The sequence below is a fragment of the Eschrichtius robustus genome, chromosome 2, assembly GCF_028021215.1.
Source record: "Eschrichtius robustus isolate mEscRob2 chromosome 2, mEscRob2.pri, whole genome shotgun sequence".
NCBI classification, from domain to species: Eukaryota; Metazoa; Chordata; class Mammalia; order Artiodactyla; family Eschrichtiidae; genus Eschrichtius; species Eschrichtius robustus.
This window is the reverse complement of record NC_090825.1, coordinates 101,509,212-101,527,325: the sequence shown is the minus strand read 5'-3', so window position 1 is coordinate 101,527,325 and position 18,114 is coordinate 101,509,212. Positions and strand designations below refer to the sequence as shown.

Genomic DNA, 18,114 nt, shown 5'->3' with positions numbered 1-18,114 from the left:
GGAAGCAATAAGGTAGCAATTTATTGTTCAGTTTTGTTAAACTTTGTCTGATTTTAGTTTATTAAACAGTTACATATATATAAATTTAAAATAGAACTTTTTTTTCTCAAAGTAGTCCCTTAAAGCAGTTTATCCCATTAACTGGTCTTAAAAAAATAGTTTTCTGTTTATTAACATGGGGGCAGCTTCACCTTAATTGTCCTTAATTACAAAGTTTCCATTTGACCCAGTTAATTAAGAAAAATACTTAAAAATATTCAATTGTTTGAGAATTAAAAAAAGACTATGTGACAAGAGAAAGGAAGATGAGGATTTTTAATTTCTTCACGTGCATTAAAAGATTAGAGAGCAAGCCACAACTTCCCTGCTTTGTATAATCTTCTATTCTCAGCCATTTCTGAAGTAACAGTTTGAAGAAATCAATTCTCTGTATACCAAAGGACTTCCTAGAATTCTATGTTAATGATTAGAAGAGAAATCTCAAAAAGTGTATCATACATTTTCAAGGAAGAATGTTCACAGACGATTAACAGATTTAAGAGGAAAAATCAGTTAAATCATAATGACTTAAGCTCTGAATTTGCTTATCTGTAAAATAAGGAAGTTGTACTATATAGTCTCTCTGTTTCCATCAGGCAATAAAGTGCTACCACTTGTTCACAGTAGATACTGAGTGACCACTGCTTGCAGAGCACTGTGCTATAAAGTCTTGCACCTGAATTGTACTTGCTTTTGAGAGCAACACCTACTAGTCCCTTTTATTTAGTTTTGAACTCTTCACTGGATTTGGGATGGTAAATAACAAACAGCTGTTGGATTCACTCCCCATTTCCAGTTCCACGGCATTGTCTACATCTGCACTGTCCAGAATCATAGCCGCTAGCCACATGTGACAACTGATCACTTAAAATGTGGCTAGTCCGAACACATATATGATGAAAGTGTAAAATACACATTGGATATTGAAGACTTAGTATGAAAAAGACTGTAAAATATCACAGTAATTTTTAATATATTGGGTTACATGTTAAAATATTTTGGAGCTACTGGGTTAAAAATTAAAATTAATTTTACCTGTTTTATTCTTTAAAATCTGGCTACAGAAAAATTTAAAATTATGTATGTGGCTCACATTATATTTCTATTGGTCTAAACTCTAAGGACCACATCCACAGATCATCATGACATCTCTTCATGGCCTTGATTACAAAGGCAGAGTAAGCAACAATTTTAATACTACTCTTTTAATTCCCCTCTTCTTGCTGTTTCTGTGTCTGGCCAACCATTTATCTTCATTATTACTTGAAACCATATCCTTCACTATGAGGATTAGAAATGAAACTTATTTGATTCCGGATTTTGGATAAGGAAAGTGATAGTGATTCTATTCTTTTTTTCAATACTTTGAAAGAGACTACATCACAAAGAGAGATACTGTAACATACACATTTCCTGCTAGTGGATGTGGAAATGCAACCAAAGATCTCAAGCTAGTGACTGCACTTCCTTTTTCGCAGCTGTTATCTTCTCTCCTACCAGCAACCTTCCTTCCTTTAAAACAGGATGACTTTTCCTCATCCTATACAGTTCTGACTCTTGTTAATCACGTGACTACCCATGCAGGGAGCCATAACAAGAAAGTGAAGTAGACATTTAGCTTTATAACTAGTCACATGCTTTAGGAAAAAAAAAATGAGTCTTTATAATTCCCTTAGACATCAAAAAGTATTTTTTAAAGGGATATAATCATCTTCCTTCTTTACTCATCTGATTTCCTTCCTTTAAAGAAACCTGATTTATTAAGAGGTTTATTTATTTTATATTTAAAAACCACTTATGAAACAATTTGTACAGGGAATTTGTAAAACTTTGCTATATCTGAATAATAAAATAAAAAGCCTTAAAGAATAGCAACAATGAAACAAGGGTATTTTGATTTGACACTAGTATAAATATATATATGTATAAAACAAGATGGATAGTTGAAAATACCTCAACAAAAAATACAATAAAAAAACTTATTTTACATTTTAGAAATCATATTTTTACACACATTTATTTTGCTTTAGCCTTGCTTTACTTTATTAATAGAAGGTGGTTTTGATTAGGATTTGATTCTCTAATAGAATAATATTTAGACTGAAGTTTGGTATTTTAAACAACATATTTTAAAGTAGAAAGGCACCTCAGGAATCAGTTTTATACTCTTGTTTTATAGATGTGTCACACAGCTACTGAGTGATAAAAGACTGAACACAACTATGTTGACTCCAAATTCAGCTTGTTCCACTGTACTATGCTGCCTTAGTCCTTTTTTAACTTCTATCTGGTTAAAGAAAAAAAAAATTAAAATTCAGACCTTTATAACTAAAAGACTATGTTATCAGCACTATTAATGCTCTTGTTGTTCTATTTATTTAGAATGAAAGTATTTTAGTAAGATGAATAAGAGATGTGAAAATTAATGGGTGGAGATAGGCGTAGTGTTGAAGAAAGTAAATCCTGTTAAAATGTTCATAGGTATCAGAAGTTCATATAATTTACTTGAAATTTCCAACAGGCTCTTTATCTTTTAGTAAAGGTTGTTAAGGGGAATGAAATCTGGAATGGATTCAGGTCTGTTACTCTCTTCAGCTTGATCAAGTCTGAAAATATTTATTATTTTATTTGGAGGTACTGAATGTTATTACACATGTACCACAGCAGAATGGACAATTTGGGCTTGAATAAGTTATTATCCTATGTGTAAACGTAATCTATGTACCTAATACTAGGTCATCATTGTAGTGAAACTGTTCCCAGTAAGCCTATATTTTGCTCAGTATTAACAGGACAACGAGATAGGATCTGATACATATTAATAGGAATTACTCATTTCTTAAACGTATCAAAGTTACCTCCAAGAGAAGCAACAACAGAAGACTATACTATTTCTGCTTCAATTTCTCCTTCTTCTTAAGACAGCAAACATTATTTTGCATCACCCAGGATTTTTTTTTTCCTGTTCAATTCATCAAATCTTTATTATTCCCTATTATGTATCAGGCATTCTTCTGGGTTCCAGGATCATAAACATGAACAACACCTACAGTAGGCCTAAAATTTCAACTAAAATAAGTGGAAGCAAACATACCCTGAGGATACTCGGATATATTAATTGTATCCAGTGCGCTGCTAGAAAGGACTCAGTTACACATAAAACATCTTACTCTTCTGGAAAGGAGATACAGTTGTTAAGCCTGAGAAGAGGGGCATCTTTAAGAATACTTTTTAAAAAATGAAAATAACTCTGATGCCAGTTACAAATTAAACTTTCATCAACATTAAGGGTTATATAATTGCCATCTAAACAGGATACAGAAATAGGTGAGATGGCTGCCAAAGACAAATTTCATTTTACTTCAAATTTCCTTTGCACTATCCTTGGTTATTCATCAAATCACAGGGTATTTTAGCATGGCACTATTCTTTGTCAATGATGACCACAGATGATCTACTTCTAGTTTAAAACGAAAAACAAAGGAAAGGCAAGGAATAAATTAAATATATGCAAAGTCTTGGACTTTGAAGATAATAGAAGATGAGCAAAATCCACAGGACCTGTAACAGAAACATCTATTTTTTTCTAATTCTTAAGTTGGGCACTTATAATAGGAATGGATAAAAACAAGCAAAGACAATTATTTACTCCCTTACTCAAGACAAGAGCATTCCCCAAAGTTGAACCAAGAGATAAAAAAACTTAATTAACCTTCATCGAGTCATTTAATAATGAAAGAGTTGTTTTTTCTGTGAATTAAAAAAATTAGTCATCATAGCATCACCTATATATATCTAAAAGAAAAAGTTTCTTCCTATTAAAATGCTTTTAAAAGATCCCTAATATGCTTACATACCCAAATAATCTGTTACTAATACTTCACAAGAAATATCATTTTATTACTGTAATCACAAAATCATCATTTCCGTACAGGAATGTATAAGTGAACATTAACCAATGCGCTGATAATTCACTTCATAAAGAGGGCGAACACACTACAGAACATATTGTGAAGAAAAAAATATTGTAAAATTTTCTGGCCTTGCAGTGCACTTTTTAGTGCAAGTATTTAAGACACAGTAGTGTTCAATTCAGCAAAGTATTGCAGAATGTCATGCCACAGTCCACTTAATTCAAAGAGGGTCAGGACATGCAGCGTGTAATAAAATGTCAGAATATATATTTATAAAAAACCACATGTAATTCATAAAATATATAGTGGTTTATTTAGATGGTTTTAGATGATTTCACTATGGAATTCTGCATAACTGGAACAAGCATCCAAGATCTTCTTAACAGGAATAATCTTCTTGCTAGGCAATGGCTTTGGCCTCAGGTAGAAATGCCTCCCAGTATTTTATCAGCTGTGGATGATAACAAAAAATAAAAGACATTCTCATAATCTTTTTGTCGTTTATATAATATATCCTGTGAAGCATTTTTTAAAAAATCTATACAAATAACTAACAATGATTAACATTTACTAAAGTCTGGTTCTTAAAGGGATCATCTAAATTCCCTTATATTAAGTCTGTCAATATAATTCATATATAAATTATTTTAAAATATTAATTACTCCTGGGTAATTTTAGTTTTTGATGTAAGAAAAAAAATTTTTTTAATACCAAAAAATTTAAGATTTCTTTAATTTATGAATTGTATATATAGAAACAGTTTGTCAGTGTAAGTTAATAAATAAGATTACCTTAAATAATAAAACTGCAATGAGCTTTTCCAATATAAAGTGATAACATCTCCTAATTCAGAGGACATTCACATTTTATGTTATTGCTAGCCAAAAAGAATGAGAAAAGGAGGAAGAGAAGAAAATATCCAAGCAAGAATGGGAAAAGAGACTGGAAGGAATTAGCTGCCAGTCTTTCCTGGATAGTCCAGAGTCCAGAGAACAGAATAGACTGACATATAAACTAACATTAAGTTTAAAACAATTCCTTTAAAAACAAGCTTAAATAACCTTTTTTTTGTTTTTTTTACAGAATAGTTGCTTCATTTATTTAAAATTTATTTTTTAAAAAATTTATTTCATTTTTGGCTGCATTGGGTCTTTGCTCTGCGCGCGGGCCCTCTCCAGTTGCAGCGAGTGGGGCCGCTCCTTGTTGCGGTGCATGGGCCTCTCATTGCCATGGCTTCTCTTGTTGCGGAGCACGGGCTCCAGGTGCACAGGCTTCAGCAGCTGTGGCTCGCGGGCTCTAGAGCGCAGGCTCAGCAGCTGTGGTGCACGGGCCCAGTTGCTCCGCGGCATGTGGGATCTTCCCGGAGCAGGGCTCAAACGCATGCCCCCTGCATTGGCAGGCGGATTCTTAACCACTGCATCACCAGGGAAGCCCCCGATTTCTTTTTATATTTAAAGAATCTGACTTTATGAACTAAGTATTTAAAATAAAAAACAAATATAATTTGAAGATATAATGTTATCACCTAATTTAAAAATTTAATCTATTGATATTATATAGTTTAAAAAGAATTGGAGGAAGAAATCCTTCTATTCAAGATATTAAATAATTTGATCTATTATTCAAATTTATATTAAAATACACAGGAACAAACCTCTGATATTATCTTGCTACAGACTTTTCTTTAATATAACATTAAAATCCATGATTTTCTCTATTTAAGGAGACAAATGCCACTTGCAGTATACAATCAACACCAAACCCACACAAACTAAAGGAAAAATCAAAACAATATTTTTAAAAAAACCTTTAAAATTTACTTTTTAATTTAAGTTCTATCTGGTATGGAAGAGAAGAACTAACTACAAGAATGTACTCAAACAGCTATGATCAATAGGGAAGTAAAACTGGGAAGACTGAGAAAAAGGGAAAAGTAGTCCAGAGTGTTTCTCATAGTCTAAAACTGGGAAAAGTATCTCTCTCTTAGAGGTTAGCAGTGGAGGCAAAAAGGACCCGAGAATTTCCAGTTATTTTTACTACCATTCTTCCTTTGCTGTCTTTGGTTTTCTCTACTCCATTTATTACTTCTCAAGTAAAGCTCATTTCATTGATTATCATGTTTAAAATAAAAAAGCATATCAAAAACAAATTCTCGAAGAAGTTTGTAAGTTATAAAAAATTACCTTACCTGTTGTTGTGTTTGTACTAATGATTCTAAGTACTTGATAATAACAGTTTTAAAATCTTTCACTCGTTGTTTCTGTTAAAGTACAATACATGGAAAAAAAAACGTCCATTAGTACAAAACCAAGTTTGATTTTACCATGATATTGTGGCAAAATGTGACCAAGTTGTTAAGAAAAGTGTGAAATTATTATACTTGCCTCAAATCTTCCCACTTCTTTTCGAATTGTTTTAGAGATCTGTTCAAAATCTCTTTCTCCTTGTTGCACTTTTGCCTCCCACTGACAAAAACAAACAAAAACGTACAAATTTTTTAATCTTGTCTGGGAAAAATTTATAGAACTAGCTGTCATGACCACTCATTTGATTTATAATGCAGTGCCTAAAAATCCTGAAAGTTCAATATTGGCAAAGCCCAGTTTGGCATCATTCAAACGTGTATGTAACTTTCCAGTAGTGGAAATGCACACCAGCTTAATTTCCATTAATATTTTACTGTCAGACTTACGATCAGGATATTCTAGTGCTTAATGAACTACAGTCTCCACACCTTAATTTAGATGAAAAGATTTTGAGTATAAAATTCACTATCAAATAATTTAGCAGTGTTAGAGTGTAATTTTCTCATTTCTTTATATACCTTTATTTCAAAATATATCAATAATACTGGCTAATTTCAAGAATACATGTTCATCACAATTTATATGCCCATGGAAATAATTAATTAGAAAAATTATATGACAAACATTTAAAAAACATTTTTGTAATGGTGAAATGTACAGATTAAAAAAAAAAATTGTGCAATTACGGTCTACTGAACACCTATCCGTAAACATTAAATGCACTACAGAAACAATAAACGTTGTGATTAGTGACCAATGGAACAGCTAAAATAAAATAAATGAAGACTTAAGCAATGAAATGATATTTTCCCACTATGTAACCAAAACACTGGTACATACTCTTCAAAGAGCAGGTACATTTACTTTAAGTAATATAAAGGTTGTCCTACCTCTTCAATTTCCTTATTGAAGCATGGCAAAAAAAGTGTATAAATTATAATAAACTTATACAGATTCACTAAAATACCATATATAATACATATATATGGGGGATAATGTCACCTGGACAGCTACACGTGGGACAAGTCTATCTCTAAAACCAATTTTAGACACAAAATAAGTAATTATCTGAAATCAAATTAACCATCTCAAAAGAAATGTGTGATTATTAATTCAAGGTTAATTTAAATCTTTTCCTTGTACGCTTCTTTATCCATTCCATAATTATGTGAAAGTAACAAAGGGATCTGGAGATTTTAATGATGATCAAAATGTTAAAGTAATTATAAAACAGTTCATTAAGTTATGAAAAAATAGCTAAGTGTTGAATGGTTCAGAAAAAAATTTATGAAAAATTATGCATATATGAATGAGTCATGGAAAATTTGGGTAAAGAGATAAATAAAGCATTTTGTATTAATCACCTCTCTTATTTCATTTTTAGCTTGCTGTATTTTATCTGGTTTGTTAGCAACCATCATTTTTGCTTCAGTTTCACGTTTTTTGAGCAAAGTAATTTGAGCGTCTTCCCATTTCTGCCAGCACTTCATTCGATGGTCAAATACACCCTATAAGTGAATGACATAATATTACTAACTGGGAATTAACACTGAAATACTTTCAAAATACTAGAAGTGCTATAGTACTAAAAACAGTAAAACCAAGTACTTATATACTACTCTAATATAGTGAGATACTGAAAATAAACATGCCAATATCAAAGAAAACAGAGTTCTATATTCATTTGCTTAAAAACAAAAACCCGGTAATTGGATGAAATATAAGAGCTCAGAATAAAAAAACAAAAAACAAAACTATATATAAAATCCATTTCACTAGCCTTTAGGGTTTTTTTTCTTTTTCTTAGTTCTCAGACCAGGGGATTCAAACCCATGCCCCCTGCACTGGGAACGCAGAGTCTTAACCACTGGACCACCAGGGAAGTCCCACCTTTAGGGTTTAAAATGTGGCTTATAATAAGATTTCTAACAGAGTTTTATGCTTTGAAGAAAGATTTAATAGGAAAATGCTGGTGTCATATTTACAATTGAAAGTTTCCCTACTAAAATATCAAAAGCAGATTTAAGTGTTGGAAATATGCCAAAAAATTAAAAATAGGAAATGTGAAAAGCGATAAGATATAACGGAAAGTAAAGTAAAAATGTGGTGGAAGAGATTACCAATAGCAAATAAAAGAACAGGCAAAACAATGTAAAGATATAACAAAATGTGGGGGGCGGGGGGAGAGGTAGTCCTACACAAGACAAAAAGCGCAAATGGATATATGTATCTAGTATGCAGAATTAAATGAAGAAACAGACAAAAAGACCGTAACAGAACAATTCAAGCAACTCCATGACTTCTTTCAAGGGGTTTGGTAGAGCAAGAGCAAGAGCAAGTGAATGGAGGAAAGAAATGAAATATGAAGGTAAGACAGTAATTAGAAATTTCATTAAAAAAAAAACTGATGGACAGACTGGAATACAACAATAATCCCTTTTCTAGCTTGATGTTGGGGATATATTCATTTTTTTTAGTATTTATTAATTGAACAAATGAAGCAAGCATTAATAACATGGGTGAAACAGAGTTATTTTCATTTATTCCGAATAGAGAGCTTCTGGATCAAGAAACAGTAAATTAATACACACTGTTATAGGAACCTGGTGAAGAAGAAAGCAAGTAGATAGTGTATTTTCAAAATGTAGGCTTTGGAACAAATCAAATTTGGATTCAAATACTAGTGTTGTCACTGTATGATCTTGGGGAAATTCATTTAATTTCTATAACCCACAGTTCTTCCAAATATAAAAGAGTGAAATAAGATCTAGATTTATGGACTAGAAATAAAATGAAAAGTATATAGCACGCAGGGTGACTTAACCTAGTGGATGTTTAATAATTAGTAAGTACTATTATGGATTATTTCTAGATAACATACACATATAAACATAGTTGATTAACTCTAAGATTTCTACTAGAAGTGCAAATAATAATAACTTAAGTAATCAGAAAAAACCATAATTGGACTGTATTTACAGCATACAGCATATTTTGAAAATGTGGGCAATAATACTAAAAACTCTAAATTCACAGAGTTCTTAAAGACCGTACACATTTTAATTAGCCAGGACAAGAGACATCCTAGGCAAACTGGTAAGTTAAACGCACTCTATAGGCATTTAAATCCATTTTACTAGATTTGTCATCTCATATAATTTCTCTTCTCTCAGTGAGTGAGTCTTACTGTTCTTTTTGTTTGCTTTTCTTATGTTTAAAAGACTACATTCTCCCTAAAACATTTCTCATTATGAATTGATTTTGCTTCAGCCAAATTAATTTGGGCCAACATCACAAAAGTAATACATCTAACACAAATACATTCAAAAAGTCACTATCATTTAAAACAAATAAACAATCCCTGTGCCTCACCCCCTACACATACACAAATTTTAAAAGTAATTTAAGACTTTAGGCCTAGTTTTCCTTTAAAGGAACATGGCCATATCAGCTCTTCATTTATAAATTCCTCTGTACAATTTGATTATTTAAAATATGTACCAATACAGTGCAACAGCGAACCAAAATGCCCTTTAATTTCAATATTTGCTTCAGTTCTTAGTATATATCAACTGGCCTTTTCAGTGATACACCAACTTAAACTAATTTGGTCTCTGCCCGGTTTATTATCTCATAATATTCCAGAAATCACATGTTCACTGTGGTACAGATATAGGAGCTATGGTAAAGGCAAAGCTACTCAAGTCAGATTATTTTAGATAAAAAAATTAATCTTAACTCCATAAGAATTAACTTTTTCTTCATTTGGTTTCCTACCCTTGTAACACCAGAATATAAAAGAAAAAAAGAATCAGAACCATACCTGATCTTCTAAAAATGCTGTCTCTTTTTTTTCCCATTGGGTATAGCTGTTTTACAATGTTGTGTTAGTTTCTACTGTACAGCGAAGTGGAGTTCCCTGAGCTATACAGCAGGTTGTCATTAGTTATCTATTTCATATGTATCAGTGTATATATGTCAATCCCAAAATATCAAATCATAACTTAATGTATGCCTCTGCATGTCAAGATACTAATCCACTCTGGTACAACCAGCTTCTTCTACAAGAGGGATACATTTACACTGGTGATTCACTTTAGACACCCCCCATCCCCCACCAATTTATGGTACGCAATTGTATGCAAGCTCGTCTAGGTTAGACAAGGTTGCAGTTGTGGAGCAGTTTTCCTGACCAACCAGGAAATTTGAGGCTGCAATTTTAATTTAATTAATACCATATTCTAATTCAGTGAATCTGAAAGTATGCTGCCTAGATTCCTGGAGTCCTGAAAGGATGCTGATTACTTACAGCCAAACGATGAAGATGTTAAACTCCTTGGGGAATCCATCTACTGGTTTTCAAAAAAATTATTTTATATATTTTATAAACCTGCATTCCCTGTAAGAATTCCTTATGAAGATTCTAGTGCTGAAAACACTGAAAGCTATTACCCTCAATCCCTGACCCTACTCTAGTGGCTCATAGAAGGCCAATATATGAAAATGCATCTAACGAGTTTACCACTTCATACACGTGAGCTAACTAACTGTATTACCCAAAATATGGAGTCCCAGATGTCAGAGCCTGTACAAAAGAGGGAAACAGGAGTTCCCTGGCTACAAGGCCAGGCCTGGGCAGTATTCTGAGTGGATGAACTTCATCACTTTCTTTAAGGCCCCAATTTCTCATGTTCTCAGTACCCCCACTTTGGCCCTAAATTCTAATTCCCAAAGTACTCCTAGTTTCAAAATTACCATCATTTTAAAAAGTACTCTCAATACGGATAAAACAAAAAGCTAAGTATTGAATAGTATTAAACAGGTATTAGAAATCAGTAAGACAAAAAAATAAAACTGGGCATAAACATAAACAGTTCGTAGAAAAAAGAAATGCAAATGGCTTATCATTTGTAAAGATGCTTAAATTCACAATAACTAAAGAAATTAAAACTTACACACACACAAAAAAAACCATCATTGGGTGGGAGAAGAAGCAACACATATATTGGTGCGGGAGTATAAAGAGGTATAACCTCTTCAGACAGTAATATGGCAATGTTTATTGAAATTTAAACTTCATATACCCTTTGGCCAAGTAATTCTACTTCTAGGAATTTTATGCCCAAAGAACTATTATCAAAATACTTAATATTTAATATTGGACTCATCAAATAATTCCAGGTCCATCTATATACTAAATGATGGAATATGATACAACCATTTAAAAGAATGCAACACATATTTACGTAAGTTGATAAAGAGACCTTTTTAAAATAGAGTGGGTAAAAAAAGCAGGCAAAGAATCGTGTATATAGTATGTGCCTTTTTGAAGAAGGAAGGAAGAGATGAAGGGAGGAAGAAGGGGGTTGAGAAAAAGAAACACAGAAAGAAAGAAGGAAAGAAAAACAAAGAGAAAATTAGCTTCATAAGTGTGCACAGCTAATTCTGTAAAGACATCTAACAGAATTTCACCAAGGGAAGAGAAACTAGAGGTTTTAGTAAAAAGAAATTTTACCTTTTAGGGTTGTTAGAATTATTCTGTGCATGTACTTTTTCAAATACAAATGAATTAGTTTAAAATAAAAAACAAACAAAAAATAAAGACCATAAAAATTGCCTTGTCATCTTACTCCATAATTTCTCAACTCCTTTATGAAGTGGACCTGGGCTAGGTTTCAGTAGAAAATCAATCTGAAAGAGCTTAATTCATCTTAAGGTATAACTTGACCATAGCTCTTTAACTCTTCTTTTAGTCAATGAATCACTAATTCAGTATTTCCCAAAGTGTGTTGCATATGTGTAAAAATATATTAAGTGGAAAAGAATTCCTGTTCATATGAATTTGGAAGCCTCTGGATTAAATAAAGTTAAATGTCTTTTTTTACTGCTAGACAGTCCTGAGCTTTTTAAATGCACTCTGAATCTGCAAGACAGGGATATTGCATACATTATCTCCATAACTCAGCTGACTGTGGCACATCTTTCGGTGTCAGTGTTATGTAGAAAACATTCCGGGAGGGGCTTCCCTGGTGGCGCAGTGGTTGAGAATCTGCCTGCTAATGCAGGGGACACGGGTTCCAGCCCTGGTCTGGGAGGATCCCACATGCCGCGAAGCAATTAGGCCCGTGAGCCACAAATACTGAGCCTGCGCGTCTGGAGCCTGTGCTCCGCAACAAGAGAGGCCGCGATAGTGAGAGGCCCGCGCACCGCGATGAAGAGTGGCCCCCGCTTGCCGTAACTAGAGGAAGCCCTCACACAGAAACGAAGACCCAACACAGCCAATAAATAAATAAATAAATAAATAATTAAAGGTGCTAATAATTAAAAAAAAAAAAAAGAAAACATTCCGGGAAACACTGATATAACTGTAATTTCATGGAATGTAAAAAAACCGTAAGAAGGTAGAGGCAGTATGAGAAAAGCTGTTTTTGAGGGATGAGCATCCAACACACAGGGAGGCCAACCCTGTCAGGGAGTCTTGTCCCAGGTTAGCTCTTCTCAGCAGGTACTACTTCTCACAGACAGTGCCTAGTGTCCCTTTTTGAACCCACAGGTTTTCTGCAGGTGTTATACTTTTTAATAATAGCTCTCATGCTAGTGGGAGCTCTGGAATGAGGTGAGAGCAGGTGAGAAACAGGAACCATGATCTGTAAACTGAATTTCTGTATATCACAAGTTGCCTATATAAAATGAACTGATAACTATCTATATTAATATATTTAAATAGGTGAAAAGAAAAACTAACCGCCAGGAATATAAAGAGTAACATCTAACAACATAAATGTCCATCACAGAGGAATAGATAAAGAAGATGTGGAATATTACTCAGCCATAAAAAAGAAGATATGGAATATTACTCAGCCATAAAATAATGCCATTTGTAGCAACATGGATGGACCTAGAGATTGTCATTCTGAGTGAAGTAAGTCAGACTCAGAAAGACAAATATCATATGATATCACTTATATGTGGAATCTAAAAAAAAAGGGTACAAATGAACTTATTTACAAGACAGCAGTAGAGTCATGGATGTAGCAAACAAACTTATGGTTACCAGGGGATAAGGGAGGTGGAGGGATAATCTGGGAGATTGGGACTCACATATACACACTACTATATATAAAATAGATAAGCAGTTAAGAACCTCCTGTATAGTACAGGGAACTCTATCAATACTCTGTAATGGCCTATATGGAAAAAGAATCTAAAAAAGAAAAGAGTGGATATAAGTATATGTATAACGGATTCACTTTGCTGTTCACCTGAAACTAACACAACATTGTAAATCAACTACACTCCAATAAAAACTAAAAGAGTAACACCTAAGAATAAATACAAACAAAATTGGTAATGTAGACAAACCTAAACCTAAGAAAGTACCACTCTGAAATGCTAAGAACCCTCTAGTAATAACTGTCATCATTAGCCTGAGAATAGAATTGTCTATGATATGCAATGCATCAATGTTCTGATTATAAATACTAATTTAACTTTCTAGATGTTTGAATCCAAGGTAAACTTCCAGCTCCCCTCGACTCTCCATGAGAACTAATGTTCCTAACAGTAATTCAAAGACACCATAAGATCTTAAAAAGTATATTCCATAACATGTAACATAAAATAACAGTCAGTTCAGTTTCATTATCTGAATATTGGAGTTATCTATAAAATACTAATTTTCATTCGTTAATGGGATTACTTTCTTAACTATTCAGAAACTTAAGACTGTTCATCCTTAAACATTACCACTAGATAACACAATTTTTTATCTAATCTAGTCCCATCTCGTCTATAATTAGATGGTGACATATACGCAGAATGTTTGCTTACAGTCCAAATTCATGCCAAAGCCACCGTTAAACATATTCATGCAATAATCAGTCCTGGTTTTTTCCTGCTTCTTATTATAACTTTACTAATGATAACAGAATCCAGTGGGTAGTTTCAGCTTATGCTAGAAGGAGTAAACAAATGCTATCAGTTAGCTGCAAACTTCTATATATAAATATATAAGTAAGTGTGTAATGGTTTTATTTTATTTGGCATCCTTAGATCTCTTAAAAACATCAATTCTGTCTATTGTACTGTCTAAGTCATAGGGGAAGAGAATATTAAGCTATGAATAATCATCTTGAAGCCATTTTATACTTACTAGTATGTAATTTACACACTTAAATGCATGCCTAATAGGATACCATGTTCTTCTTATAAGCAAAACACTGAAGTATGAAGAATTCAAGGAAGATTACAAAGTAAGGCTTACTTTCACTGCAGCAATAAGACGAATGTAGTCACTAAGTAGTTCTGAAAACATATAAAAGTCAGCAAAAGCTTGTTCTTGATGTAACTGGTCTATCTTCTCCTCAACCTCTGCAAGCTGAGACAAAGCTCTAGACAGTGCAGTATGATCTTCAGAATTACCTAACATGGCAGCACTTTTAGCAAAGGCAGCTGTGTTGGCTGAAAGTTCTGGAATAAAAAAGTATTCACTTTTAGTGTTCACTAGTGAAATTTTTCAATATTGCATTGATTTTTTTACTGTCGCTCTAAATTTTATCTATTCACAAACTGCTCAAATATTTTAAAATAATTAACATGCAACAATCAGTCATTAAAATGCCTTGGGCATATACATGTTAACTGCTCAGAGCTCTACTGAAAATTTAAAAGAACCACTGCCTATATTCCCAGGGGATGAACTATGTTTAATAATATAATAATCTCCCTTCCCTTTCTCCCCTAAAGTGCTCACTGTTTCTCTGTCTAGTCCTAAAAAAGACAAAAAATATATTTTTCATATGGAAAGCACTGGGAACACTCACAATTGATTTATACTACATTATTTGGCCTTTAAACATTTACTATTGAAAATAATGTCTATAATTTTTGATAAGAATATTATTTAGCTCACAGGAGGAAAGCAAAGTAAAACTGTACATTCAGTTCACATAAATCTTATTCTTTTCTTCTTTGTGTGCAACAACAATGCATAGTGAAATATTAAGAATTTTTGAAAAGATTTTTCAATATGATTATTTCAGATACATCAAATAAAGAAAAACAGATGTCAAGGACTAACAATTATATTGCTTGGATTGCTCTGTTGCTCTGCATTACGTAAAGTTCTCTTAAAGAACCATAAAATGTTCCCTAAGAGAAAGAATACAAATAGCAAAAACTGTTATAAGTTACTTTCAATAATAAATGTACCAGTAGATTTTCTGTAATTATTTTTTGCAATGTATTGCTGGGAATGGCACATACTAAATTACTTATTAAGTGTTTTAGAAAGATGATTGTAAAAGCCATGTAATCTTCAAAAATAAAACCAAAAAACCTCACCATGGAATCAAAAAATTACAACTAAAGTTTTCTATGAATTTTTAACACCCCCTTCCAGGTTTTTAAATATGGTGGTTGAAAAATGAAGAAAATACTCCAGAGTTCTCTAGGAAATGTAGGTACAAAACTAACATTTTAAGGAAAAATTTCATTCCTTAATTATATAAGAGTTACCAATAAGACATCTTCATTCATTCATTAAATATGTTTAACAAAGAGTTAATCAATCAGTTTTAATCCAAAATTCAAAATATACTTTTACAAGTTCAAGATTTTTCTCCTTCTAAACTAGAAGTTACATAAAATGGAACAGAAAATATTAAATAACAAAGTTGAAACAGAAAACATCCTCTTTAAAATATTCATAACTTTAAAATGTTCATTTTTAATAAAATTTAAATAAAATATCTGAATTAACTTACAGCGTTAAACATATAAATAACAAGACAAACAAACCTTTTCTATGACAGACCAAGGCTTCAACACTGGCATGAAGTTTCCTAAGTTGCTGATCCAGATTTTCAAATTGCTGCTGCTTTTCTTCGAACCACTAAGAAAAATGAAAAATGGAGCTAATTTAGCCAGTACAAACCACTTTAAATTAGGTCACCAATAAATAGCAAGCTACATTCCTTGTTTTAAAGCAACAAATTAACCATGTATAACCATGGTGGTCAACTGATGTGCTGAGAACTAAACTCAATAAGCAAATTAATATCCTATTTTCTACTTGTACAGCTTTAAAATGCAATTGTTGGGCTCATTAATTCATCTCATTATTCAAGTCAAAAAATCAGCTCTTACGGCATCCGATTCATTCATCTTGATTGTCATTTTGTTGACAGCGTCGGCAGCCTTGTTCACCATCCTCAATATTCCTGCTCCACTCAGAGCCTGTGTATTAACTGCTCTAGGCAGCTGGAATTGAATGACAAATAAGGGCAAACAAACCGGTTAAAAGCCTGGAGGTTTAACTGGCCACAGAAGGGACTGCCCCCACACACAGCCCCGAAAAACAAAAAAGAAAAAAGAAAAAAAGGAGGCTGTATTTTCTTCACTCTCATACATTTCAATAGTGAGATCTAATTTCTCAAATACACTACTTCTCAAAGGAAAACTTAAAAAATAGACTTTCCATTTGTTTTTCTTCTGCACGTTTACATTTAGATGGAACAACACTCTGTTTGTCAAAATATATTAAGAAATTGCCAAGCACCTTAACACTGGCCACCTGTTTGCTAGCAGAAATAAACTGTTTATAAGGAAAAAAGAAGAAAGTCTTGAGAAAAATCTCCTTATGCTTAGTTAGGACTGTGTGATTTTGAATTTTTTTAAAATTCTGGGGTTCAAGTAAATTTAAAAACAAATCTCAAAACAGTAACAATTAGAGGATAAAATGTGCCAAATATAAAGAGCAGCATGGTTATAATTAAAGCTCTTTCAAATCATAAATTTGCACTTCAAAACCTTAATAAGACTATTAGAATGTAGACACACAAACACACATTATTCAACAATCTCTAAAATGAGGTCTGAATAAACTTATTTCAACACAATGCCTAAGCAACAACTTAGGGCATTCAGAATTAGACTATTAATAAGCCATTCTTTTAAATCTGGTTTTAATTTTTCAAGAAAGGGAATGATCATCCTACAATTATCAATGCAAAGAAGATATTTTGCTAGTAATTTAAAGTAATTAAAGGTAATTAAAGCACTAAGCAAAAAAAAAATCTTTGCTTCATTCCATCTATTAATGCAACTGTTTACTGAACACCTATTCTTATACAAATTATTACACTGATAATCATAAATGAGAACATTTACATATAAAAACTTAAAGTAGAAATAATACCTCTGAACTTTCCAAGAACTGCCTTAAATCAGGATCCTGTAGTAAAGTCGGATGCTTTACTGTTCTTTGAAGATACCTAGATTTAAGAATAAAATGCTCCTTTATTTATCAGTACCATCTGATTTTAAATCTTATTTCAACAAAATAAAAATAAAAAAATAAAAAAAAAGATATCCTCTGTTTGCCTCCTATCATATCAGTTTGCCTTCACCCTAATTATGTAGAATCTTATAGTAATTTAATGATTAAAAAGCTTTTCGTTCATCTTTTGAAAATTCATAATTATGTAAAAAGAGACATGGTAGGGGGTGGGGGTAGGAATGGGGAGAGGTTAAATAACTTACCAAACTTCTCACTGCGAAGTATTAGAGTTATAAAAGGGTATATAGGTAAGTTTATCAAATAACGCTATCTTTTGGTGGGTCAGTATGTTTCCAGTTATCACTATATATATTCTAGTAATATATATATTACTATATAGTCCAGTCAAACTTTTTTTTTTTTTTTAAACTGTCATCATTACCAAAATGGAGAACAGCCTACCAATTTCTTTTTCCTTGGCAGCGGATTTTAATTATCAAGTAAGTTTTGGTCCTTATTTGACAAGGATTAAATTTTCTTCAATATTTTTATTTTTAAGGTTTTGCTATTTTTGAT

General features: G+C 32.4%; 1 protein-coding gene across 1 annotated transcript in view; it reads right to left on the bottom strand.

Annotated features, from left to right (window-relative positions):
- Positions 1-4,243: 4,243 nt before the first annotated feature.
- SNX2 (sorting nexin 2) overlaps positions 4,244-18,114 on the bottom strand; it is a 54,663-nt gene continuing 40,792 nt past the window's right edge. Inside the window, exons 8-15 of the mRNA XM_068535767.1 lie at positions 17,458-17,533; positions 16,407-16,520; positions 16,059-16,152; positions 14,524-14,729; positions 7,625-7,768; positions 6,339-6,419; positions 6,143-6,214; positions 4,244-4,404 (exon numbers count right to left, since the gene is read on the bottom strand). Of these exons, the coding sequence (XP_068391868.1) occupies positions 4,354-4,404; positions 6,143-6,214; positions 6,339-6,419; positions 7,625-7,768; positions 14,524-14,729; positions 16,059-16,152; positions 16,407-16,520; positions 17,458-17,533 (838 nt within the window). The 3' untranslated portion in view covers positions 4,244-4,353. The remainder of the gene's footprint in view (positions 4,405-6,142; positions 6,215-6,338; positions 6,420-7,624; positions 7,769-14,523; positions 14,730-16,058; positions 16,153-16,406; positions 16,521-17,457; positions 17,534-18,114) is intronic.